The 27,435-nt window shown below is 41.6% G+C and overlaps 1 protein-coding gene across 2 annotated transcripts in view; it reads left to right on the forward strand.

Moving 5' to 3' along the window:
* Window positions 1-27,435, forward strand: part of BRINP1 (BMP/retinoic acid inducible neural specific 1) — a 200,200-nt gene that overhangs the window by 104,349 nt on the left and 68,416 nt on the right. For both annotated transcript variants that reach the window (XM_037798467.1, XM_037798468.1), the window contains exon 3: window positions 25,769-25,959. In XM_037798467.1, coding sequence (XP_037654395.1) covers window positions 25,769-25,959 — 191 coding nt within the window. The remainder of the gene's footprint in view (window positions 1-25,768; window positions 25,960-27,435) is intronic.

The following is a 27,435-nucleotide window of genomic DNA, read 5'->3' on the forward strand; positions in this document are numbered from 1 at the left end:
TTGGTAATTTTTCTGCCATTATTTCTTTGAATATTCCTTTTGCCCTTTCTTTTTTTCTCCTTCTGGGCCTCCTATATGCATATATTGACAGGCTTGATAGTGTGTCACAAATTCAATTCACTTATTTTAATTCATTTTCCTTTCTGCTTCTCAGCCTGAATCGTTTCCTTTGTCTTGTCTTTGATTTCACCAATTCTTTCTTCTGCTAGCTCCAATCTGCTATTGAAATCCTCTTGAGAATTTTTCATTTCAGTTATTGTGGTCTCCAGTTGCAGTATTTCTGCTTGATTCCTTTTTTAAAACTTCTCTTTCTTTAGTGAGATTCTTATTTTGTTCATTTGTTGTTTTCCTGATATCCTTTATTTCTTTCTCTGTGTTTTCCTTCATTTCCTTGAGCACACTGAGGATCATTTTTAAAGTCTTTGTCCAGTTTGTTCAAAGTCTTGTCTTTTTCATTGATGGTTTCTGGATTGTTACCTTGTTCCTTTAGATGGACTACCATTTCCTGTTCTTTATAAGTCCTGTAATCTTTTGTTGCACACTACACATTTTAATATTTTAAAGTGTTAATTCAGAGATTTAGTCTCTGAGCTATCTTTTCCTTAAATTTGTTTCCAGCTAGTGATATGATGCAGATTTCCCTAAGTGCCAGAAGCTAACAAAAACAAACAAGCCAATGCAACAAAACAAAACAAAACAAAACACCAGTCTGCAAATCGGCTCTGGGTTGGCTGGTCTTTTCCTTCTCAGTTTACTCCTCCTATCAGGAAGATTAGCCCAAGTTGAATGTGAAGTGCAGGATCCTCACTGTCTTTTCTGAGCCTCTTTGTCCTGGCCTTTCCTCATGGCCTTATGAATTCCCCTGTTTTCAGTATTTTGAATGTACTCTCTACCACCTATGAAATACACTTCCTCCCTCTCCCAGGTGCTTTAACGTATGACTTGGCAATTCTTTGCCCATGTTTCTTTTTTTTTTTTTTTTTACTCCTTCTTTTTTTTTTTTTTTTTTCCCCATTTTTATTGAGATTGTTCAGATACCATACAATGAACCAAAGATCCAAAGTGTACAATCAGTTGCCTCTGGGTACCCTCACACAGCTGTGCATCCATCACCACACTTAATTTTTGTTCAATTTTTAGAAACTTTTCATTACTCCAGACAAGAAATAAAGTGAAAGATGAAAAAAGAAAAAAAGAAAAGGAAACTCAGATCCTCCCCTATCCCTAACCAACCCCCCTCAATTGTTGACTTGTAGTATTGGTATAATACATTTGTTACTGTTTATGAAAAAATGTTGAAATACTACTAACTGTAGTATATAGTTTGCAATAGGTATATAGTTCTTCCCTATATGCCCCTCTATTATTAACTTCTAATTGTATTGTCATACATTTGTTCTGGTTCATGGAAGTGAATTCTAGTATTTGTACAGTTGATCATGGACATTGCCCACCATAGGATTCAGTTTTATATATTCACATCGTTGGACCTCCAACTTTCCTTCTGGTGACGTATATGACTCCAAGCTTCCCCTTTCCACCTCATTCACACACCATTCGGCACTGTTAGTTATTCTCACATCTTGCTACCAACACCCCTGTTCATTTCCAAACATTTAAATTCATCCTAATAGAACATTCTGCTCATACTAAGCAACCGCTCCCCATTCTTAAGCCTCGTCCTGTATCTTGGTACCTTATAATTTCATGTCTATGAGTTTACATATTATAATTAGTTACTATCAGTGAGACCCTGTGATAATTGTCCTTATGTTTCTGGCTTATTTCACTCAGTATATTGCCCTTGAGGTTTTGTCATCAACCCTTTTTTTTTTTTTAATATTGTTTTGTTCACTCACCATACATTCCATCCTAAGTAAATAATCGATGGTTCTCTGTATGGTCATATATTTATGTGTTCACCACCTTCACCACTATCTATATAAGGGCATCTACCTTTCTTCCACAAGGCAGGAGGGAGAGTCAAAGAAGGTAGAGAGGCAAAAGAAAGAGGAAAAAAAAATGACAGCTAGGAAGCAGCAAAAGGAAAAATAACCTTAAATCCAAGTATAGTAAAGAATCAGACAATACCACCAATGTCAAGTGTCTAACATGCCTCCCCTATCCCCCCCTCTTACCTGCATTTACCTTGGTATATCACCTTTGTTACATTAAAGGAAGCATAATACAATGATTCTATCAGTTACAGTCTCTAGTTTATGTTGATTGCATCCCTCCCCCAGTGCCTCCCCATTTTTAACTCCTTGCAAGGTTGACGTTTGCTTGTTCTCCCTCGTAGAAGAACATATTTGTACATTTTATCACAATTGTTGAAGACCCTAGATTTCACCAAGTTACACAGTCCCAGTCTTTATCTTTCCTCCTTTCTTGTGGTGTCTCACATGCTCCCCACCTTCCTCTCTCAACTGTATTCATAGTTATCTTTGTTCAGTGTAGTTACATTGTTGTGCTACCATCTCCCAAAATTGTGTTCCAAACGACACACTCCTGTCTTCTGTCACTCTGTAGTGCTCCCTTTAGTATTTCCTGTAGGGCAGGTGTCTTGTTCATAAAGTCTCTCATTGTCTGTCTGTCAGAAAATATTTTGAGCTCTCCCTCATATTTGAAGGACAGCTTTGCTGGATATAGGATTCTTGGTTTTCGGTTTTTCTCTTTCAGTATCTTAAATATATCACACCACTTCCTTCTTGCCTCGATGGTTTATTAAGTTTCCTTTGTATGTGATGGATTGCTTTTCTCTTGCTGCTTTCAGGATTCTCTCTTTGTCTTTGGCATTTGACAATCTGATTATTAAGTGTCTTGGCATAGGCCTAATCAGATCTCTTCTGTTTGGAGTACGCTGTGCTTCTTGGATCTGTAATTTTATATCTTTCATAAGAGATGGGAAATTTTCATTAATTATTTCCTCTATTGTTGCTTCTGCCCCTTTTCCCTTCTCTTCTCCTTCTGGGATACCAATGATACGTACATTATTGTACTTTGTTTCATCCTTGAGTTCCTGGAGACGTTGCTCATATTTTTTCATTCTTTTCTCCATCTGCTCCTTTGCATGTAGGCTTTCAGGTGTTTTGTTCTCCAGTTCCTGAGTGTTTTCTTCTGCCTCTTGAGATCTGCTGTGGTATGTTTCCATTGTGTCTTTCATCTCTTGTGTTGTGCCTTTCATTTCCATAGATGCTACTAGTTGTTTTTTTGAACTTTTGATTTCTGCCTTGTATATGCCCAGTGTTTTCTTTACAGCCTCTATCTCTTTTGCAATATCTTCTCTAAACTTTTTGAATTGATTCAGCCTTAGTTGTTTAAATTCCTGTATCTCAGTTGAAGTGTACGTTTGTTCCTTTGACTGGGCCATAACTTTGTTTTTCTTAGTGTAGGTTGTAATTTTCTGTTGTTTAGGCATGGTTTTCTTGCTTATCCAAATCAGGTTTTCCCAGACCAGAACAGGCTCAGGTCCCAGAGAGAAGAAATATTCAGTATCTGTTTTCCCTGAGGGTGTGTCTTAGAAAATTGCTCCACCCTGTGATGCCTCAGGTCACTGTGCTTTTCTGCCCAGCAGGTGATGCCTGTTAGCCTATAATTCTTGACTGGTGTGAGGAGGTATGGCTGTGTTCCCCCAGGCTCTGGGGTCTGGTTCTGAATGGAAAGGGCCCCACCCCTTTCCTCTTAGAGAAGATAGACCCCCTAGGGGGAGGTCATTAGCATTTCAGTGGTCTCCCTCTCAGCTTGTGCTGTCTCCACCCTTCTCTGAGTCACAGCCCTGGAAACTGAAAATGACTGGGGCTTTCTCCACTGAGCAGAAAAAGAAACAGATAGTCCCCTTCAGACCTAGTCTAAGTCCTCCAGCTCTCCAAGGTCAGTCATCATCCAAAGCCTCTGTCTGTTTTTTGGGGATTTGTACCTGTATTGAACAGTTCACACTTGCTACTTAAAACCCCAGTTGGAGCTCAGCTGAGCTATATTCACTTGCTGGGAGAGAGCTTCTCTCTGACACCACAAGGCTTTGCAGCTCAGGCTATGGGGGAGGGGGTCTTGCCACTTGGATGTGCAGGTTTTACTTACAGATTTTATGCTGTGTTCTCAATCATTCCTCCCAATTCAGGTTGGTGTAAGATGAGTGGACGGTCTCGTTTGTCCCCCGCAGTTATTCTGGATTATTTACTAGTTGTTTCTCATTTTTTGTAGTTGTTCCAGGGGGACCACTTAGCTTCCACTCCTCTCTGTGCCGCCATCTTGCCCAAGCCCTGCCCATGTTTCTTTGACTAGTAGTTTCTCACAGTGTTTTAGCTGTCCGCAAACTACTTCTGTCTGCAGGAAAGTTCTGGAATGGTGAGCCAGAGAGGAATTTGCTCATTAAGTCTTTCAGGCTGCCACACAATAGATTGTCACTGACATAAAAGCCCAGCAGTATGAATGTATGATTTATGCCACTGTCTCCAGAACACAGACAGGGACTCACAGAATGAGCACAGGCTGGCTCCACATTGTCTCTGGGAGGGGTTCCAGGAGGGACCAGCAAGGGTGACATCAGCTTCTCTACTGTTATTTAAAGCTGTGATTTCTTGATTTAGCACTCATATTGTTATTGCAAATGTTTAAGTGTTTTCTGGCATTCTGAGGAAGATGACTCTGCCAGTCTTTTCTGGTTGTCAAAGATTTTGTGGCAGAACAGCAGCCTGGTACTGCCATCTTGGTCACCTAGAAGCTAGAGTGTATCTTTTTTTGTTGTTGTTTCCCTAATACCTTGCACTATTCTCCTTGGACAAATAGTGCTGGCTACCGCTGGACCAATCTGGAAACCTCCATCCCTTCTCTTCCCTTCTCCTTCAGAATTGGTCAGAGTGGTGGACATATTCCAGAATGGGGCCCTATAGGAGAGATGTTGACCATCTTGTCCTGGGAAATTTTCTCATATGCTTTCTTCTACTTCCCACTGACACATATAACGTTTCTTTGAAATGGGTTGGGAAGCTCAAAACTGGTTGAACTGTGAAGTAGGGATGGGGAAAGACAACCTTCATGCCAGGTTTGGTTCAAAGCCATTCAAGTAGATATGGCTCGAGAAACACCATTCCTCAGGGGAACTAGCCAAATTCAATACAGCTCTGCACTCAAGATGGGGCAGAAGTCCCACTGGAGATATGGTGCTTCATTGTCTTGGAAGAATTCCTGTTCTAAGTAAGAATTGTAGGCTTCTCTGTCCCCTGGCCAAATATCATCTCAATACTATCCACCTAATATTACCCTAGGTAGCTAATGTCCATGTATTGAATGAACGAATGAAACACATGAATTCTCATCTTATGATTTCTCCTGGAATCAGAGTTTCTACCTCAGTGGGGGGCAATCTCTCCTCCTCTCTTCCTCACAACTCCACAGTCACATGGTTCCTAGGGAGGTTCTCAGCCCCATCCCCTCCTGCCAGGTGTGCCGCTCCCCATGGTGGCAGTGCTCCCAGTTCCCATTACCCCTGCTCTTCCTGCTCACATTCTGCCTAATGCCAGGAGGATGTCAGGTCTTGGTTTAGCTTCAGTTTACACACATAAAAAAGACCTGGCCTGAGCTTCCCCAAATAACTCTGGTTTTCCAGTGGGAAGTCATTGTCTCTCTCTGTCTCTGTCTCTCTCTTGATCTCCCGTAAATGGAGTCATGGGTAGCTAGCTGTAGGAGTGTTTGTGCCACTAACTGGGGCTTTTGTAAAAAAATGCTTTTGCCAGCATTTTGCAGACCTTCTCTTTGTTGGGGAATCTGCAGCCAGAGAAACTCTTTCTTAAATGACCTTTAGATTATGTGATTCTCTCGCTTATAAACCTTCATTGGATTGTCATTGTTCTTAGCATGAAGTTGAAATATTTGAGTTCACAACTCCCTTTATGATCTGCCCTATGTCATTCTTTCCAGCCTCATCTCATCATTTCCACCTCCTGCACCATCCCCATGCCTCACAGGTACCAACCAGCTTCTCTTCACTTCTGGGTTGTTCTCTCTGCCTGAAATACCTCTTCCTCCTGTGCCCCTGGCTAACTATTTCTTCAGGTATCAGCTTAAATCTCACTTCTTCTAGGAATCTTTCAGTAACTCCCCTGGAATAGGTAAGATGCCTTTGCTGTGTACTCTTTTAAAGTAATGTACTTTCCTGACCAAAATCCTCATCACATTGTAATATAATTTGTTATGATTATCTCTTATACTTGCTCTGCCTTCCACCTTGATGGTGGGCACTATGTCCATTTTCTCCCCACCATATTAATACTCAGCAGTTCCTTTTTTGTAATATCATAAAATATTGAGTAGATGAATAAATCTTCACTCAATCATTTTTTTAAGGTGAGTGGGGTGTAAATAATATTTCCTGCCCAAACATCTCTCCAGATTTGTATACACAACTGCACACTTGACACCTCCATCTGGATGTCTGGTTGACTCCTCAAAAAATATAACATGTCCAAACCTGTACTATTACTATGACTGCCACCCCACCCACCTATTACCAGCCAAACTATCCTAACCACAACCTTTCCCATCTTCGTTAGTGGAGGAGCCATATTACCAGTTGCTTGAGCCAAAAACTGTTTACTCTTCATTGATTCCTTTATTCTCTCACACCCCACATCTAGTCCATTAGGAAATTCTACTTGCACCACCTTGGCAATACAAATCCAGAATCTGACCACCACCTCTTGCTTCCACTCCTGTTACTCCCTTGGTCCAATCTACCTTCCTTTCCCCAGGATCATGCAATATTCTCCATTATAGTTTCCCTGCTTCTACTTTTGATCATCCACAGTCCATCGTCAGCACACAATCATAATTTGTAATATTCTCCAATGGCTCCCCATTTATTTCATAATAAAACCAACATACTTAACAGTGGTCTACAAGGTCTTATATAGTCAGACCACCTGTTTTCTTTCTTATTTTACCTCCTTCTACTCCCTACCCCAGTTCCTACTAGCTAGTCTCCAGGCCTCCTGGTGTCCTGGTGTCAATTTTGGCGGAAAGTACTTCCCCCAGGTGCCAACATAGTTTAACACTCCTCCCACCTCCTTCATGTCTTTTCTCCAATATCACCTTCTCAGTGAATCCTACCTGACCATGCTATTTATAATTGCACCATCTTCAGCCAGCACTGCCAATCCCTGTTAACCTGCCCCTCTTTCCTTTTATTCCATAGTATTTACCACTTTCTAATTTATTTGCTTTTGTCTGTCTCCTGCTAGAAAAGAAGTTTCACAAGAGTAGAATCTTTCAGTATTTTGTTCATTGATGTATTTCAAATACCTAGACTAGTGCTTGGTTCTTAATAAATACTTATTGAATGAGTGTGTGAATGAAGGAAGGAATGGCTGATGAATTAATGGATGAATGGTGTGGCACAGCAGAGAAGCACAATACTCAAAATCACTTATACCTGGGGTCTCCTCCTGGCCCCACTGTTTTCTGGCTCTGTTACCTTGTACATGTCATGTTGCCCATAGTGCCTCAGTTTACACACTTGAAAAATGGAGTGAATAAAAACCTCTGTCACACAGGCCATCTTGAGGATTGAACTAAGGTATTTGAGATGTGTTTTGCAAACTGCAAGGCACTGTATAAATGTTAGCTTAGGAAAAAAAAGCATGAAGAAAAAAAGAGAGGGAAACAATGAAGTAAGAGGAGTGACCAGCAGGGAATTTTATGGGCAAACTCCCTCACTCCCAATGCAGGCACTGCTACAGATGAGATGCTAGTAAAAATGAAGTGGAAGAAATTTAGGCTAAAAATGCTGCATGCCCCTGAGGAAGTGGAAAGTGAATCATTGCACAAGTGTTTACAAGAAATCTTAACCTTCCAAGTCACTGCACTCAAATAGAGTTGAATTGGTACTGATAATTTCACAGTGTTTGATGGGAACAAAGCCCACATGTAAAAGAACTGCAATCCGGGGTCATGAGTGGTTCTGATGCTTGCAATGGGGATGCCAGAGAAGGGAGGATAATGATTACAAGGTAATAGACCTTGTTTATGAGCTCCTCCATGTGGCCAGCCATAACCTCCATTATCTCTAACAATGACCCTTTGGAGGAAACACCTTTATAATCCTCACTGTGCAGGAAACAAACCCAGAGAGCTTGTGTGACTACTGCTGGTAAGTGGCACAGTTGGGAGATGGTGTCTCTTCTGGCTTGAGTTCCAGACCTGCCCCCTTTCTACCACATTTTAGTGTCTCTCCTGTTTTATTTTAAGATGGATGGGGGTGGGGTGGGGGTGCGGATTTCCATAAATGAAGGAGGATTTTATCTTGTTCTTGATGGATAGGTGAATTCTTTCATTTGTCCAACAAGTATTTATTGAGCACCTAATGCGTGCTGAGCATAGTTCTAGACTGAACCATGCAATGAAGAAGATAAAGTCCTTGTCCTCCTGGAGCTTATATTCTAATGGGGAGAAGGGCTGATGCCTGGAGATTATGTGGCAGAAGAACAAAGTGTAAACGAAGAACAAAATAATTGCAGATGGTGTAAATTATCTGTGAGGAGGACGAGGGAAGAGGAGGAGGAGGGGGAGGAAGCTGAGGAGGGAGAGAGAGCAGATTGTAAGACGGGGGCTACTTTAGCTTCCTTGGTCTGGAAGAGCCTGTCCCAGCCTGAGCGCTGTGGGGTCAGCACTGCAGACATCTGAGGGAGCAGCGCCCCCTGTAGGCTACAAAGGCCCAGAGCCAAGAGAGCTCATCCTGTTCAAGGACTGAAAAAGGCAGCTGAGGTTGGGATGTAGTTACTGGGAGGGGAATGGTGAGAGATAAGTTGGAGAGGTAAACAGAGTCCAGATCATATAAACCATGGTAGGGCCTTTGAATTTTGTGCTTTTTAAAACTTCTCCTTTACTGGGGATCTCTCTCTCAGTGATCTTCCTTGTACATGGGGCTCACCTTTTCAGTGCCTTTGCTGGATGCTTCTCTTTTTGCAACCTCTAGGTATTAGATTGCCCCACATCTCAACCCTTGGGTCTCCAATCTGTCTATGTCCCTGCTTTGATGACCTCATCAATTCTCATGGCTTTAGATAATCTACTCTAAAGACTCACATTGTATACACACTCTGGACCTCTCCCCTGACTTCCAGAGTTGTATACCCAACTATTTAATAGGCTTCTTAAAGGTACTACGTCAAAATCTGAATTTTTGGTTTCCCTCCTGCCTCTGCCAAATGTATCCTTTTATCATTGTTTCCTTTCTCATCTGATAGCATCACTATTGACCCAGTTGTTTGCCCTCCAAACCAGGAGGCATCCCTGATCCTTTTCTTCCTTATATGTCCCACATCAGCAAATCCTGCCATCCCTACTTACACAATGCATCTCCAGGGTATTCACTTATTGCCATCGGGACCACTGCCACCTTAGTCCAGGCCACTGTCACTTTTCATCTGGACCGCTGCAGTGGCCCCCTAGTGCTTACCCTGCCTCTAATTTTATCTCTCTCCCTACCCCACACCACCCCCTGCCACTACCAGCTTCAGCTTTCCTCCACAAAGAAGCCAGAGCAGGCTTCCTGAAATTGATTTCAGATCCTGTCACTCCTTCTCAGAACTCTCCAATGACTTTTTTTTTTAATGTTCAGATTTTTATTAATAACCTTGCAACAAATACAAAAATAATAAATCCTTATTCTTGTGTAGTATTTTACAGTTTTGAAAGAACTTTCACATATACCAATTAAACCCTCAAAACATCCTGTGAGGAAGGCAAAGTGTTATTTTTCTGTTACTGGAGAGGAGATCAAGGCTCAGAGGTGAAATAAGGTCACGCAGTTGGTAGATGGTGTAGCCAGGACTAGAACCTGGGCCTTCTGACATTCTGCCTCCCTGAGAACATTCGAGTTATGATATCATATGCTATATAATCAACATTTCTCATCTATGATGTTGATCAGATCTGTTTTTAATATGTTTTATACCTCCTTTCCCTAATATCCAAAAACTCTCAAACTGTGATGGACATTTCTACCCTGTTATGGAATGATTTATCTCAGACTTATCAGGCATCACCATCCTAAAATGAAACTTGGCTATAAACTCTAAATTATATGAACAATTTATTTTAGAAAATTCTGCAAAAGTATTCTTAAATTAAATTTACTTAAACTCAAGAAATACAGAACATACATATCTGTGGTTATATTTGTGAACATTTTGCAAACTATTTTCCATGTATATACATCCAGTGACTTTCCAAAACACTTAATACAAAATCTGAAGTCCTCGTCATGGCACATTAAGAGAGTATTAGCTTCTTTTTGCTGCTGTATCAAATCACCACAAATTTAATGGCTTAAAACAACACACATTATTTCTTCTGTGGTTCTGGGGGTCAGAAGTCTAAAATGGGTCTTACAGGGCTAAAATCGGGGTGTCAGCAGAGCTGCATTCTTTCTGGAGGCTGCAAAGCAGAATCTGTTTTCTTGTTTTTTCCAGTTTCTAGAGGCCACCTGCAGTCTTGGGCTGGGGGCCCCTTTCTCCATCTTCAAAGTGCACCCCTCCAACTCTACATCTGTTGTCTTATGTTCTCCTTCTGCCTTTCACCCTCTTGCTTCCCTTTTGGGATTACACTGGGCCCATCTGGATAATCCAGGAAAATCTGCCCATCTCAAGATCCTTGACTTAATCATACCAGCAAAGTTGTTCCTGTCACATAAGGAAACATATTCACGTGTTCCAGGGATTAGGATGTGGACATACGTGGGGGCTATAATTCAGTCTACCACAAAGATGTACACCTTCCCACACACTTCATGTTCAAGTTCACCCATAGCCCCAGGCATTTTGCACTTGTTCTTTCCTCTACCTGCAACAGATATTTACCTCTATGTCTCCCTTGCTCATTCAAGTCTCTTGTCATATTTCTCCTCTTAAAGTATCTTTCACTGCTCCGATCAAAAACTGAGCCATCTCCACCCCTGCCACGTTGTATTCCCCATCTTGCTTTATTTTTCTTCAGGAGGTAGCATTGTCTGGCATTTTATTATATATGCATTTGTTTGTTTTTTTTTTTTTCTTTTTGTCTGGCTCCACAAAAGCAAGAATTTTGTCTATCTTTCTCAGCACTATACTTCTGGCAATTCAAATGGGTGCCTTGGAAATAGTAGTAGCTCAAAAAGTATTTCTGAATGAATGAATAGATGGGGAGCCTTGGAACCAACTGAGAATGAATGAGGCTTGGCTATTCTTTCCTCAAATATTTGAGAATATGCTAGATGCCAGGCCTTGGGCTAAGAATACTTTGTAAACAAGCTACCTCTTTCCTATTCTTACACAGAATATCTCATCTTATAGGGGGCCCCACAAAGTAAAAAGGCAGTTTTAATCCTGGGAATTTTGTACTTTGGAGGAATGCACGGTGCTATTGGTAAGAGTGAGAAAACAAAGTAGAGGAAGAGTTTTTCTGGTAGAGGAAACTACATGTAGTGAGGTTTGAAGGTCAGAGTGAGTTTGTACATTTGATAAGATCTAAAAATGAAACAAAAACAAAATAAAAAATTGATTCCTGAGGCAGGGCTGGGGAGGGTAAGAGAAAACCAAAAATGTAGGTCACATTTCCATGCCCAGTATTAAGAAACCTGGGCTCAGTTTTAGGTAGTGAGTAGTCTCCAAAAGCTCATGAACATGTGAACAAAACGTAGAGGTGGGTAATATTATTTGTGGCTGGGTCCACAGAGCAATTCAATTTGACTGTTGTAAGGATAGGTAATAGAGGAAGCCGGGAATTTGAAGTTTAAGCCTGCTCATGAGATTCTTGAATGTGAATCAAGGGAGTTTCCTATTGATTTTGTAGACAGTGGGGACTTGCTGATGGCTTTCCAGGGTGGAGGAGGTGGCATGATCCAACTGACTCTTTGAGAAGGTAATTCTAGATTAATATTTAGAAAGAATTGTAGGGTTGTCAAGGTGGAAGCAGGGGAACCAGGTGGATCTTTGCCCTTCTGTGTGTCTTGGCCAAGACCCTTGTTTTATTTAATCCCATATGAGTTGTTTGTTTCAGATCTGGAAGCTTATTAGACATGCTACCGATTGGAAAGTAGAAAATGAAAGCACTAAAGAGTAAAGGATTAATTTCAAATTTCCTCACCTCTGCTGATTAAATTACCACTTCTGACTATGCATAGAACAGGATACAATGATACATAGAAAAAGGAAGACACTGATGACTTTTAGGCAATTTGGAAATAGGGTCCTAAGTAACTTGCTATACTCCAGGGGTTCTGCATTGGCAGTGAAACAATTTCTTGTGGGGAGTGCCTTGGAACACGAGTTTCTTAATGCTGGAAAGGGGAGAAGACCCATCCATAAACACGTTCTTCATCTATTTAAGAAGTATTTATTGAACACTGTAAGTTCCAGGAAATGACTTAAGAGCTGAGCAAGATAGATACAACCCCTGTCCCATGGAGGTTGCTATCAGTGGAGAATGACAATCAAATAACCACACAGCTCAACAATCTAATCGCTAGCTGTGGTCAGTTATCTGGGAAGCTGACCTGGCTGGGGGAGTTGGGGAAGGCTTCCCTGTGGAAGTGACCCTCAGTCTGAAACCCAGAGGTTGAAAAGAGTTTAGTAGGTGGGGATGAGAGAGGAGACTGTCCAAACACAGAAGAGACCTCGAAGCCCTTCAGTGCTGAAGTTCTCACTTTTATTCTGCAAGAGAATCACTGGGAAGGTGGTTAAAAATCACAGGCAGACTCATTCTTGTTTCTATATTTTAACATGGGTTCCTACCAAATTCTGATGTGTGCGGTCTAAGGACCTCCATCCAAAAGCACAGATGGACTGAATCTGATAGTTTTTAAATTGTGCTTCTTGGCCTGACCTGGGGGTAGGGTGGTGTTTTGGATTGTTAAAGCTGCCAAAATGCAATATACCAGAAATGGACTATTTTTTAACATAGGGATTTATTAAGGTACAAATTACAACTCTAAGGCCATGAAAATGTCTAAATTAAGGCATCAACAAGAGGATGCATTCTCTGAAGAAAGGCTGCTGGCATCCAGGGTTCCTCTGTCAGATAGCAAGCATATCTGCTAGTCATTCTCTCCCTGGTTTCATCGCTTTCAGCTTCTGATTCCAGTGGCTTTCTCTCTGAACATCTGAGGGTTCTCTCTTAGCATCTCTGGGATGTTTCTCTCTCTCAGCTCTTTCCAAATATCTCTGCCTTTTTTCCTCTCATAAAGAACTCCAGTAAAGGATTAAGACCCACCTTGAATGAATGGTCTGGGTCACATCTCAATTGAAACAGCCTACACCTACAATAAATAGGTTTGCCACCACAGGGATATATTAAAAGAACACGGCATTTTCTGGGGTACATAACAGCTCCAAACCAGCTTACCCCACCCTCTGGACCCTCAAAAGACAGGTTCTTTCCTTATGCAAAATGCATTCATTCCATTACAATATCACAAAAACTTAAATAATTTCAGTAACAATAAATAAGTACAAAGTCTTATCAAAATCAGTAACAGGCATGCTCTGTCCTAAGTCAAAACTCCCTTCCAGCTGTGGACCTGTGAAACTTACAAGTTATCTGCTTCCAATATACAAAGGAGGGACAGTCATAGGTTAAATTTTCCCATTTCCATAGGGAAAAATTGGAAGGAAAACAGGGGCCGCAGGTCCCAACAGTTCCCAAAACCTGCAGGGCAGACTCCATTAGATTTTAAAGTCTGAGAGTCATCTACAAAAAGATGTTTTATCCTCAGGGCTTGAGAGAGCAGCAGTCCCACCCTCTCCAAGGTCTTTACGCAGCAACCCTGCTCTGTCCAAACACTGGGGTGAGGGTTCTAACATCTCCAAGCTTTGGGGAGACCACCAAGTTATTGGATCTACCCTATTCAACCATCAGGGCAGCACCTGGACCCTCTGTCATCTCCAGGACACACTCTCAACCCCCTTAGAACAGTGGGGAGGTGGCCAGGCTCTCCCCAATCCCCAGGGAATGTGCTCCATCCTCTTTGAGGCCTGAGGTGGCAGCATTCTTCATAAACAAGGGGGCAACCGAGCTCCTCTCAATTCCACAGGCATCTAAGATCCCTGGGGTGGTAACACCCTTCCTGAACAATGGGGAGGAAGGTCAGCCCTCTGCAAACTTCGGGGCAAACTCACTCTCTCTCCTGGCCCAAGATTTCTTGACTCCAGACCTCAGCTTCCATGGTTTCTGTCTTTAAAGTCATTTTTTTTTTTCCTTCGATCTGTCCCTTTTCTGTCCCTTTTAGTCCAGGCTGGCAGTGGTTTCATTTATACAGATCCCACAATAACACACAGGGGTCTCAACTGTAAGACAATAGGACTCTCCATAAATCCTTTCCAGATAATTCCATATCCAATCCTGATTTGCACTGAGATGGCTGACTGGTTAAATCCTCACATGGGGCTCTGTTCTCTGGGAACTTGCTTTCCAGAAACTGAGAATTTTCGAAACCATTAATTTCTGGTTTCCTTGTACCCAAGAGTTTAGCTTTCTGCTCATCCCTTTCCTCTCACATTTTACTAAAAGCTGCAAGGAGAAACCAGGCTGCATTTTCCACATTTAGTTTGAAATTTCTTCGGCTAAATATCCAAGTGCATTGCTTTCAAATTCTGCTGTCCATCCAACACCAGGACTCAATTTTGCAAAATTAGCTGCCACTTTAAAACAAGGACCACCTTTCCTCCAGGTGGCAATGACATATGCATCATCTCTGTCTAAAGCCTCATTGGAAGTACCTTTAGCATCCATATATCTACCTACAGTCTCTTCCAAGTAACCTAGGCCTTTTCCATCCAGCATCTCACAATTTTTCCAAAATCTTCCTCTCATCCATTTATAAAGCCATTACAGCATTTTAGGTATTTACAAATTGCAGCACCCCAGTTCTCTGATACCAAAATCTGTTTCGGTTTGCTAAAGCTGCCAAAATGCAATATACCAGAAATGGACTGGCTTTTAACAATGGGGATTTATTAAGTTACAAGTTAAAATTCTAAGTCCATGAAAATGTCCAAATTAAGGCATCAACGAGAGGATAACATTCTCTGAAGAAAAGCTGCTGGCATCCAGGGTTCCTCTATCAGATAGCAAGGTGCCTGGCTGATGTCTGCTGGTCCTTCACTCATGGGTTTCATTGCTTTCAGCTTCTAATTCCAGTGGCTTTCTTTCTGCGCACCTGAGGGTTCTCTCTTAGCATCTCTGAGGTGTTTGTCTTTCTCATCTCTCTCCAAATGTCTCTGCCTTTTATCCTCTCATAAAATGCTCCAGAAAAGGATTAAGACCCACTTTGAATGGGCTAGGTCACATCTCAATTGGAACAACCTATTCAAAGGCCCCAACTGCAATAAGTCTACCCCCACAGGGATGGATTAAAAGAACATGGTGTTTTCTGGGGTACGTAACAGTTCTAAACCAGCATAGGTGTAAGGGGAGAGATGAGGTTTTACAACCACCCAAATCTCCAGAGAAGTTCTGCTTATATCTAATTACTTATTTTGCAAAGATTTATTTGATTATTATTCATGCTTTCCCTAGAAAAATGCAAGTTCTTTGTCTATATTGTTCTCTCCTGTATCCTTAGCACTTAAAATAGAGATGGAATCATAGTAAATGCTAAATACAGGAAACAAAAAAACAACCTTATCTGAAAGAATGGATTGATGAATTACATGTTTCATATCTAAACAAAAATGCAGAAGCCATTAATCTAGACAACGCATCCATGTTCCAGATTGGAAAAGTGAAATCCAAAGAGAAATCATTACTTGCCCAAGGCAGTCCAGCTTATTATGAAGGTCGAGTAGATGTCAGATTTACAGTGTCTTTTATTTGCAGTCCAGTGCTCATTTTTCTAAATCCAATGTCAGCCTTTAAGGAGACCTGTATAGCCAATGGGATTCATAGTCAGGGGTGACCTCACTTTGACCATCTGTTTTTTATCTTAGATGTTATCTTCTTAGAAGTGAGACTCCACCCAAATCATAAGACTATCAACCAAAATATGGGCAGTACCTTACTGAAAATGCTAGAGATAAATAAGAAATACAAGATAGTTGAAGAACAGTTCACATAAATTCATGGACTTGAAGTTTATAATGGGCAATTAGCTTGCTAGACAGAATCTTGGATTGAAAGCAATCCTAAGTGAGATCCAGTGTGCACATAGTGTAATAGAGAGTTATACCTGTGTTGGACTCCTAACCTTGCTGGTTATAATGAAAGAACTTGAGTTTCGTAAAATGAGGTTGATCATAGCCACCTCAAAGCGTGCTTGTGGGCACTAAATTGAAAGCATCCAGCCCATGTTAGGTAGTCAATATATATTTATCCATAGACATATAGAGTTGAAGAATCAAGCATATTTGATATTGGAAAAGAGATATTAGGGATTTACATGGGTAAGTGCATGCAGGAGAAAGAGAGAAGATGACTTGTTGGGAAAGTATCGAGAGAGCTTGCAAAAGAATGTTTGCTAGATAGTGACTTCCGTAGGATATGACCATGAAAATTCCTTTATACCCAAGAAAAATAACATGGTAATTGTATGTGGAGACATGAAGAAAGAAGAACAGAAAGATCATTTGATAGAGAGAAACCTTTTTGTGTGCTTTAAAAGAAAGAATGGAGCTAAAACTCAGTCTGAGGATAGCCATTGCTATAGGGCATGGGGCTGGCAGCAATCAATGTGTTTTGCACTATCATTCCAACTAATGCAGAGCTGAAAAATGCTAAGAAGATAATCTCTTGCATAATCATTATCCATCAAATCCTGGTGCCTTCATGAGACTCAAATATCAGTGACTAACACGATGATCAGTTCCCAACTAAAACATATCCAATTCATCTGGCACTTGGAGGACAGTTCCTAATGTTCTGTGCACGTTTTTCTTTCCTGAAACTGATAAGAGTATTCCAGTCAGTAAGAACAGCAAAAACACCCATTTCCAACTACCTTTTAGATTCTTATTCCCACCTCTACGGATCTCTGTCAATCAGTTACCCACACTCTGCTCTGATAACTTCAGACAGGGCCTTCCCGGCTTCCCAGGCCAGCCTGTTCTATTCTGATCATCTCTGACAGTCAAAAAAGAGCTTGCTTTCATTGAGATGGTCTTTGCCTTGCTGTAAACTCTCTCTTGTCATTCCAGGTCTAGCCCTTGGAGCTGTGTTTTCACGGCATGAAAACTCATCAGGTCCTACTGGTTAGGAAAAACAGTTAACTTTTTGTGGCATTTGGGCAATCAGATACCTCTGAGAATGCATTAGAACCACCCTCCCCAACATTCGATGATGCTTTTTTTTCTTTCTTTTTTTTCATCACTTCATATAATGAGTTAATTACCTTGTTTAATCTTCAAATCATATATTCCACTTGAAACAGTCTATTTTCTTTACTCAGATTTGATCTGGGCATCATTCATCAGTTCCTTCTGATGTGCATTTAAACAATGACTTTGTTAGTTAGGTTTAAAGGTGTTCCAAGTGGGTTGTGTGGGAAAGCATCCTTTTTGTCTAATTTGCTTTGGCTCCATCGTTTTCAAACATTTTTAGGGCAAGAGAATCCTTTTGTCAAGGAAAACTTACACAGAATCTACTTATCTGTCTAGCTCTCTGGTCAGTCTATAAATCTTTGGGGACTTCTTGATTATTTTCTTAAATTAAGTTATTTAAATGGCCAAGTCAATGGATAAATCTGAAGTCAGCAAACTTTCTATAAAGGGCCAGATAATAAATATTTTAGACAGCATGAGTCTTCTGGTATCTGTTACAGCTTCTCAGCTTTGCTTATGTAACACAAAAGCAGCCACATACAATATATACACAAATGAGCATGGCTGTTTTCCAATAAAACTTTATTTACAAAACAGGCAGTGGGTCAGATGTGGTCAGTGGTCCATAGTTTGCTGGCCCCTGGTTGAATAATTTCTAAGTACTTGGGCACATTAGGTGAAATAAAGGATGGCCTTAGATTCCCAATTCCTGACATAGGGCCAGATATTCAGTGAATGTTTGTTGAATGAGTTGGAGAAAAAGGTATTTCTTAACTGGCTTAAAGCAGGAGCAAGGAAGTTTTGTAAATGGGGAAATGAAAGAAGGTTCTAGCTGAGATTGTGGAATTTGGGGAGGCTCTAAAATAGCAATGTGCTCGCTAATCCCAAGCTATTTTAACAAGAAAGAAATTGGCAGTTAAGTGTGGTGTGACTTGCTGAGGAAGACATTGCTCACTTTTCTCTTAAAAAGAAGCACTATGGCAAAGGGAAATGAGCAGAGGCCTGTGTGTGCAAGACGTGGATTTTAAAACCAGGTACTGCCAGCTGAGAGGGGAAACAGTATCTCCCCTCTCAGAGTCTCTGTGTTTCCATCTGAAGATTGAAGTCAGTGAAGAAGATATTCTCTGCGGTTCCTCGGGGCTCACAAGTTTTGTGATTTGAAAAATAAAATTCATATAATTGCAGTATTTAATGGGATTTATGATAATTGGAAAATAATTGCTGTTCCAAACTTTTATTAATCTATATTTAGTTATGAGTCATGCATTCACAATAGATGCTTTGGAAATAAGCAGAAAGACAAATTGAGTAAACAGAATTTTACATATTTTATTTCTATGCAGTTTGCGTAATCCCTGGAGCCCACGGGCATATTAAGATCATTTAAAATAACCATTAAAAGTTAAGTGTTATATGACAAACTCCCATTTTAGAATGCCTAGCCAAAGGATAAATAACTAACATTTATTGAGTAGCTACTATTGCCAGATTAATTGCATTCATTATGTTTCATCCTTCCAGCAACCCTGCAAGGTAAGTACTATGATTCCTGTCTCACTGATAAAGAGGAACAGAGGCTGAATCATCTGCAGTAGGTCACTCGGTGGCTCTTCAACTGGGATTCAAAGCCAGGTCAAAGCCAGGTCTTTCCGCTAAAACGTCTGTCTGTCCCATGGTGCCACAGCATCTTTAGGCAAGGACTTGTTTTGTGTGCCCTTTCCAAGTACTCAACGATGGGAGGTTTATTGGTTTCCTAGAATTCATAACAAAGAACCACAGACGGAGTGGCTGACAAAAACAAATTCAGATTGTCTCACAGTTCTGTAGTCTAGAAACCCAGAATCAAGTGGTTGGCAACTCTGAAACCCACAGGGGAAAATCCTTCCTTGCCTTTTCTTGCCTTGGTATTTGCATTCCTTGGCTTGCAGCTGCAACCCTTCAATCTCTGACCTTCTCCCTGCGTCTGTCTGATATGCCCAGTCATATCAGATTAAGGGCACACCCTACTGCAGTGACCTCATCTTAATATAACTAATTCCATCTCTAAGGGATCTATTTCCAAATAAGTTCACATTCCTGGTACCAGGGGTTCAGACATGAACGTATCTTTTGCGGGGTCACATTTCAGCCCATAACAGGTGGTCTAATTTGTGGAAAGAGCCTTTGCTTTTCCTTGATAGCCAATGTCTCATTCTTCTGCAGAACACGGCGAGACCCCTGGCAAGGCCATTGGGGAGAGTCAACGGCAGTCCTCTGCTGCATGGTGACCCAGCCTGGGCAGGGGAGGAGGGGGCAGGAAGGACCTGGGAAGAGCCCGGCAGCAAATCATGAAATCTGAATTTCCATCCCAGCTCTGGCATGTATTTGCCATGTAGCCTTCACTGCCCTGGGCCTCAGTTTCCCCCACTTGTGATGGGGCTGGCAATACCTTCCCCCTTCCAGGTTCTTGAGAGGATGATGTACATAAGAGGACTTTGAAAAAGACCAAGTGCCCTGCAAAACCCGCAGAATCCAGATAATATGAATGAGGCAGTGTCAGCCAGAGAGAGAATACTGAAGCTGAGCTCAGGAACCCCAATTCCAGTCACCCTACCACCGATGGTTCTGTGGCCTGGTGTGAGTCCCTTTCTCTCTCTGGGCCTCGGTTTCCTCATCTGAGAACTGCCAGTGATGACTTAGTGTGATCTGTCATCAAAATCCCTTCCATCCTGGTGTTTTAGATTCTATATGGCTAAGTGGGGAGGCTGGTCAGATGCACAGAGGGCATCTCAGGAAATGCTGGCCCCTTAGAGTAAAACAAAGCACGTGTGTTATTAAGTTGTCTCCCCCACAACTCCTAATATGCGCCCCCTGCCCTCAGTAACAGTGCTGTGATGGAGCAAGTTGCTCTTGTGCAGATGGTCCATCACATAAAAGTTAGGCCATTCTAAGGGTGCTTGTCCTGTTTCTGTTTTTCTCTTTTAAGTTTCTACTCCATGAGAAACACATAGCTATATTCCAGTACACTTCCCCAGGATTAACTGCCCCCATTTCTCTGAACTGCGTTCCTGTAAGAGCCTGCAGAACTGCTTCTAGGGTTGGTATAAGGCTAAAATGTCATTCCTTGAATGAACATGCTTTGGAAAACAGCAAGTATTCTATACTAATTTGAAGCAAGACTTATTTTATTCTCTAAAGTTAAGTCAGTGTCTTTACTTGTAATTAAATAATATTGTTATTCATAATCTTATTTTCCAGAGACAATTCTTTTGGTTTTAATTCCCTGTCCCGCCAACCCTCACCCCCACCGCAGGGCTGAAATGCCCTGAGATATCTGCATGCAGGCTGCGATTTCTCACCTACCCTCCTTCTTATGTTCTGGGGCTTGGTGGAGGCAGAGGCTTTGGCGCTGACACCCTCACCCATTAAGATGCATCATTTCCACCTCACACATGCCCTTGGGTTCACCTTTCCCTGCACCGGCTGGGGATTGCATCAGGGGAGATTGGGAGCAGCAGGCAAGAGCAGTGCCCTCTCTCGGCTCAATAATTTCTTCTCGCTCTCCTCCTCTGTGATTCCCCTTGCTCATCTCTGGGGAAAACTTGCTGCCAACAGTAAGGGAAGCAGTCACAGAGTTCCCCTCCATCACCCTGATGCTCGGAAGCTTCTTTTCATTCCGCTTCCGAATGATGCGTTAATGCAACCGATGGGATAAGCCGCCTACGAATAAACACACACAATCGTCTCAGGACTACAATCAGTCAGGCTTTCAGCAAACATTTATTGGGGATATGGTATCTATAAAATGTTCTAAAATGTATCCTTGGATAAAGTTTGACCACCAGTGAGCTGCATATCTTGACAGCAATATGTTTCCCCCTCATGCCGTTGGTTTTACTGGCTTTGGCATACGCCTTAGGCAGCACTCAATGGGGTGTCATTGAGGATGTCACTCACCAGTGTCCACTCTATCCGTCTCTTTATGAGAAACCACAGGAGATGTTTGACCCGGAAATCTGTGCTTCTCCAACAACTACTCAGTTATCACCTTGACTGTGTGGATCGTTCAATTATGCTTCATGTTTTACTTTGGCTGCAAAGAAGCTCATATACTTTTGTGGTCTGCTTCCATCAAATGATCAGGGGATTATAGAGTTAATTTTGCCTGCTGATTTTCACTCAAGCTTCACTTTATTTTCTTCCCTTGATTTTCCCATTTTCTTTATTTTTTAATGTCTATACAACTTGCTTTATAAAGAAGAGTAAAGCATCTCTTCATTTATTCAGAGGTTATTAGTGGCCTTGATGATTCTGAAAACAATGGCGAAAACTCTGATTTATCCTGTGCTTACTCTGGCCCAGCACTGATGGGGAGGCTGTCCTCAAAGCATCTCTGAAGAAGCAGAAATTGACAACCCCATTTCACAGAAGAGGAAACCAAAAAAGAAAGTTTCAAGCATTAGAAGCAGCATTAATAAAATAACTTATTATTATAAAAATAATAAGAGTACTGGTAATAGCAACAGTAGCCAACAATTGTGCATGCCTTGTTGCAGTTTACAGAGAACTTTCCTAAGCATTATTTCATGTAAGCCTCATAGCACTATTTGGGTGGGAGGCACGATTTAGTCCTCACATCACATATGAGAGAGGAGACTTGGAGGGAATTTATAAACTGCTGGTCCATTACTTAAAGTCAGTTTCACTACTTTTACTATGTTTCAAAAGAATTAAATCCCACCCAAAAGTTCAATTTGCTGAGAAAGAGCATAATTGTGTTGTAAATTCCTCCACTTTACTCCTCCACTTTACCCCCCCCATCCTTCTACTCTCAACCCCTTCTCCCATAGGGAACCCCTCAGATAATTCTAACAATGAAAATGCTGATAATGACTTTAACAACTACCATTTTATTCTAGGCACTGTGTTATATGATTTAATATAATTCTCTGCCTTCCTCTAAGGTGGTTATCATTTACATTTTACCCATTATAAGCAAACTCACCCAAGATCTCTTAGCCAGCAGGTGGCAGAGTGAGGTTTTAACCCCAGATTTCTGCCACCAAAGCCTGGGCTGAAAGATACGGGGCTGAAGATCATCTGATAGAGTCAGCTTATTTCACAGGTAGGGGCACCAAGGCCCAGGAGAGGAAGTACCCTTCCAAGACCCTGGAACCAGGTCTCCTGCCTGGCTCATAGTCCTTATTCCTTTCTTCTCCAGGGCTACTTCATTCTCTATGCATTATTTTGGGGTCTGTGTGTGTGTCAGAGGGTATCAGTGTGGTGAAAGAGGGTGAGGGGGGATTCCTACAAAGGCAGTGCTTAACTCTACAAAGAAAGCCATGAACTTAATATTTTTCTCTCCAGCCTCATTTTAAATCCTGTAACCCTGGTTTCAGGCTTCATCTAGTCATCACCTGGCCTCCCACCTTCAGCTCCCTCAGTGGGATGGGCCTTGCTGCAGCCACCCTAAGCCTTCCACCCAGGCTCCTTTTTTAATCTCAGTCTAATTGGTTCGCCCACCCTGCTGGGATGCTTAATTTGGCATAAGCATATTCCACAGATCCTGTGTCTTTGTGAGTTCTGCCTTCTCCTCCAAGGGAATTTGCTTGCTCTGTTGGCTCAGAAGGAAAGGGTATATTTTATATTGTGCTCGATTCACTGAGAATGTACATGAAATTGTGTCTGGGCCAGCAGAGCAGTTAGACAATATGACAAGCAAGACCTTTTTCCTTTTTCTGTTGCTTTCCTGTTTGTCCTTAGGTAGCCTGTTGCCATGGAAAGGGTGTTGCACTTGGAGTCATGAGCCCTAGGTTCTCATTTAAGTCCCACCAGTTATTTGCTGCATGATCTTATGCAAATAGCTTAAATCTCTTTGGCATTAAAAGTTTAACCATTTGTGAATTGAGTGCTTTGGATTTGATGATTTTTATGAATGGAATCAGAGTGATGCTTTCAGAATAGGAGTCAGCAAACCTCAGTCTATAGGCTAAATCTGGCCCATGGCCTGCTTTTGTAAATAAAATTTTATTTATGCTTGTTTACATATTGACTGTGGCTGCTTCGCACTACCACGGCAGAGCTGAGTAGCTGCGACAGTTACCCTATGGCCACATATAAGCCTAAAACATATTCTCTGTGGCTCTTTAAAGAAACTGTGCAAGAGCACAGTGGAAGTCACAGTGTTTTGCAACATCATTGTGAAAGGGACACGCCATCACTTTTTCATGTATTCTGTTTGTTGGAAGCATGTCCCTAGGTCCAGCCCACACTCAGAGGGAAGGTATCACCCAAGGGCATGTACACCAGGAGGCAGAGGTCCATCACACCAATAAAATTCTCCTCAGCTGGCACCCAAGTCCCCTTACCTGTCCCTAGGTTAGGAAACCCATTTGCTCTATCTTGTCTCCTTCTCTACCACCTTCTTCATACACTACCCTCTTGTTCACCTCTTCCCTTAACATATTCTAATACCCCCTGTTACTCTGCTCCTGCCCTTTAACTTTTGTTGTTGTTCTGTTGTTTTTAGCCACATTTCCGTTAATCTAGATCCCATGCCGACCTCAAAACTACGACCTTCTCTGTGACATTTCCCTAGAGGCCTGAGACCTGCAGGTTCTTCCTCTGTGTCTGTAGTCCTCACTTTACAATTAATTGAAAATATTCTGTCTTTCCTACCAGACCGTGAGCTTCTTAAGGACGGGGACACTGATATGTCTATCCCCATCCTATAGGCATCATACTTTGTACTTTGTAGATGAGCTGCAAGGGTTCACTGAGTGCAGTTGATTGATTTAATACGTACCTACCATGTGAAAGGCATTGAGTTGACTTTACTTAAAATTTGAACCATGTTATGAATTAGGGACAGAAATTCCTTAAGCAGACACAGACCATAAGCTCTGAGGCTTGTAAATGTAATCCAATTTTAAAGCTTTTTTCAGAATCCGTTTCCTCTGCATTAGGGTCAAACTCCATCACTGAGTTACCCAGGCATATTCCAGCCTGATTCCTACCTCTTGCCCTGTATCCCTTCCTTTATTCATCCCTCCCATCTTGTGGCAGGGGAGAGAGACCTTTTCATTAGACTCTGGTTCCCATAATTTATCTACGTTGACCTTACAAGCCTCCTGGCTGGTCTGTTTTTCTTAAGGGACTGAGAGCTTGTAACTCTGGCAGATCAGAGAGCTGGTTGTTCCAGGGAGAGCTATATCTTTGGTAGGAACAGTGATTGTTAGTTAAGCAAAATCCACCTGAACCAAGACACTTTAAATTTCTACTTGTACTCAGTTTGCATGTTCCTTTTTCACTGTCTCTGAACCTTTAATGATCTGCATGTCTGGAAACTTTTGAGGAAATAAAGTTATATATAATCCTTCCCATTGGGTTAGTGCCTTTCAGTTTCCTTTCAGTTTTCACACCCTTTGTTTCATGTAATCCCTGCAACAGCAAGAGGGAGTAGATGATATTAGTTAGATTTTATAGATGAGGGAATCACGGTTGAGAGAGGTGACCTGCCTTGCCCAGGCTCACACAACATAGTCGGCAAGAGGCAGAGCAAGACTCTGAGTTGGGCTCCAAGTTCAGTGCTCTGTGGTCTTGCTCTACCATATCGTTACAGAAGGGAAAAATGGAAACTCTTCCTCATGGTCTTCAGAGCTTACCCTGATTTCTCCCAAGTAGTAGGTGCTCCATAAATGCTTGTTAAATTTTTGAATTAAACTGAGCTCTGGGCTATTTTTTTGTTTTTTGTTTTTTGTTTTTTTTTTTTTTTGAATCATCTTAGAACCAAACTCTGGTTGGGCCTTAGGTTCTCTCCATTGTCCGTCTCTACCTCCCTCCCTTCCTTTCTTCTTTACATCCATTTGTTTATTTATTCATCCAGCTAACATTCTTATGAATCTTACCAGGTAAAAAGCAGGGAGCTGTTTACTGGAGAAGCAAACTAAAATCAAGTCAATTCCATCTCTGTGAAATTAGTCTTGTAAGGGAGATGAACAAGCAACTTGATGGCAAGAACTAGTTCCTGTGATAGGCAGAAGAAAAGGATAAAAATCCCCTGTCACTGGACCGGGGTGATAATCAGATGAGAAAGTCAACATGATATTCTTGTGGACTATAAAATGCCATGAAAATCATCATCATCATTATTGTCATTGTCACTATCATAATTTTATTATTATGTTATTATTATAACTCTTTGTCTTTCATTAGTTTCTCTACCCATAACCTAGTAAAAATTACCCCTGGTTTTTGTATCCCTGATGAGGGCAGGGACTGCATCTGTCTGATTCATCACTTCATCCCCAGTGACGAGAGCAGTACTCAATAAATATTTGTTGGTTGAAAAGGATGGAGAGCTCCAGACTGAAGTATTCCTAGTGGATATCAAAAGTGATTGCAGGCGCCCTCCCTGCTGAGGACAGATGCCTGGATGTGGTGGTTGGGTGGGCTTTGGCATGAGGGCAGAGGTGGTAAGTTGAGTCTCGCTCATCTCTCCTGCCCAGGGAGTTTGCCCGTTGGAAGGTGAGGAACACAGCCATCGAGAGAAGAGATCTGGTCCATCACCCAGTGCCCCTCATGCCGGAATTTCAAAGGAGCATCCGCCTGCTTGGCAGGAGACCCACCACTCAGCAGTTCATCGACACCATCATCAAAAAGTACGGCACCCACCTCCTCATCTCTGCCACCTTGGGAGGTAGGTCAGCAGTCACTGGGCCATGGCCTTTTCATGATTTGGGGTCTGGGGTGGTGAGTAGTTCCCCGAGATCAAAACCTTCATATGCTCTCTGCCATCAGGCATCACTGAAAAGCATACGTTGCCAGAGAAGCTAAATTGTCTCGATTGTTGTGTGGTCATTTCTAAGCAGCTGAATCACTTCAGTGGGACAGTCTAACTTGAGAGTTTGCTAATTTTTGTGGAAATATGGTTTAACCTTGGAATTAGCACAGTTGATTTGAAGTGCTTAATCTGATCATTGCCTCAGTTACTTTGGAATGTAGTCTAATCAGTGGAGATAATTAAATTTTAGATATTATTTAGGGAATTGGCTCCATTTACTGAAGTCTACCTTAGGGACTTGAGGCTATCATCTTACAAATGTGATGTCATTTGTATCTCATGTGGGCCTGGACTAAGTTAATAGGAAAACAGAAAAATTGCTCCACCCTGATCAGCCTTACCCATTCTTCCCATCAGGTCCAATCAACTTTTGAGGGACTAAGAATAAGAGGGGATAAGGGAAAAGGATAAAGGAAAGGAAAAGAAGTGCAACGAAAATGGGAAATTTTAGAGACTAGTGCATTTAGATACTTACAGGTCTTGCCTGTATGCATGATTTGATATTATGGGTGGCAATCCCTTGGAGATCAGTTTTCTGCCATACTGACTGGGTCCATTGAACTTTGAGAAAGCCCCTTTGGTGGTGCAGTGTCATGCCATCAGCTTGGGGAGCTCCTGAGTTGCATTTAGGTATGACTCATGCCAGCCAAAACATGATTGATGCAATATTGGATGCAGGATGAGCTGAGTATAATTACATCAGCAGATCTTCTCCAGAGAAGGGACTCAACACTATATTGATTGGGGTGGCCAGGGCAGTCTTCATGGAGGAAGTGGCAGTTTAGCCCAGCAGGGTCTGGCTAAGTAGGAGGAAGGTGGCAGAGATTTCTAGATTGATTATACAGTATACATTTTGAGAATACCAGATAAGTAATTCAGTAGTATATGGAATTTTGTAGGGACTGTGGATGGAGAAATGTAGTTGGGCCAAATTCATTCATTCTCACAATAATATTAGCCACTAACTATTGAGTATTTGTCACATAGGAGGCATTGTATATTGTCTGTAATCTTCAAAAACTGTAAGTCAAGTCATATTATCTCCATTTTATAGATGAAGCTGAGACACAAGAGGTAAAGTAATTTGTTCCAGGTTGAATAGCTATTAAGTGAGAAAGCTAAGTTGTAAGCCTAGGATTTTCTGTCCACAAAGCCTGCATTTTTTTGTTTGTTTGTTTGTTTGTTTTTTGGCACAATATCAGTTACCTATTTAACCAACTCATCCAGCCACTTACCCACCCACTCCAACAACCAACCAATGAGTATGTGTTTGTTGTCTGTTGCTGGTCAAACATTGAGTTAAGTAGGACTTTTTGAATCTTTAAATCATGC

The sequence above is a fragment of the Choloepus didactylus genome, chromosome 10, assembly GCF_015220235.1.
Source record: "Choloepus didactylus isolate mChoDid1 chromosome 10, mChoDid1.pri, whole genome shotgun sequence".
Classification (NCBI taxonomy): Eukaryota; Metazoa; Chordata; class Mammalia; order Pilosa; family Megalonychidae; genus Choloepus; species Choloepus didactylus.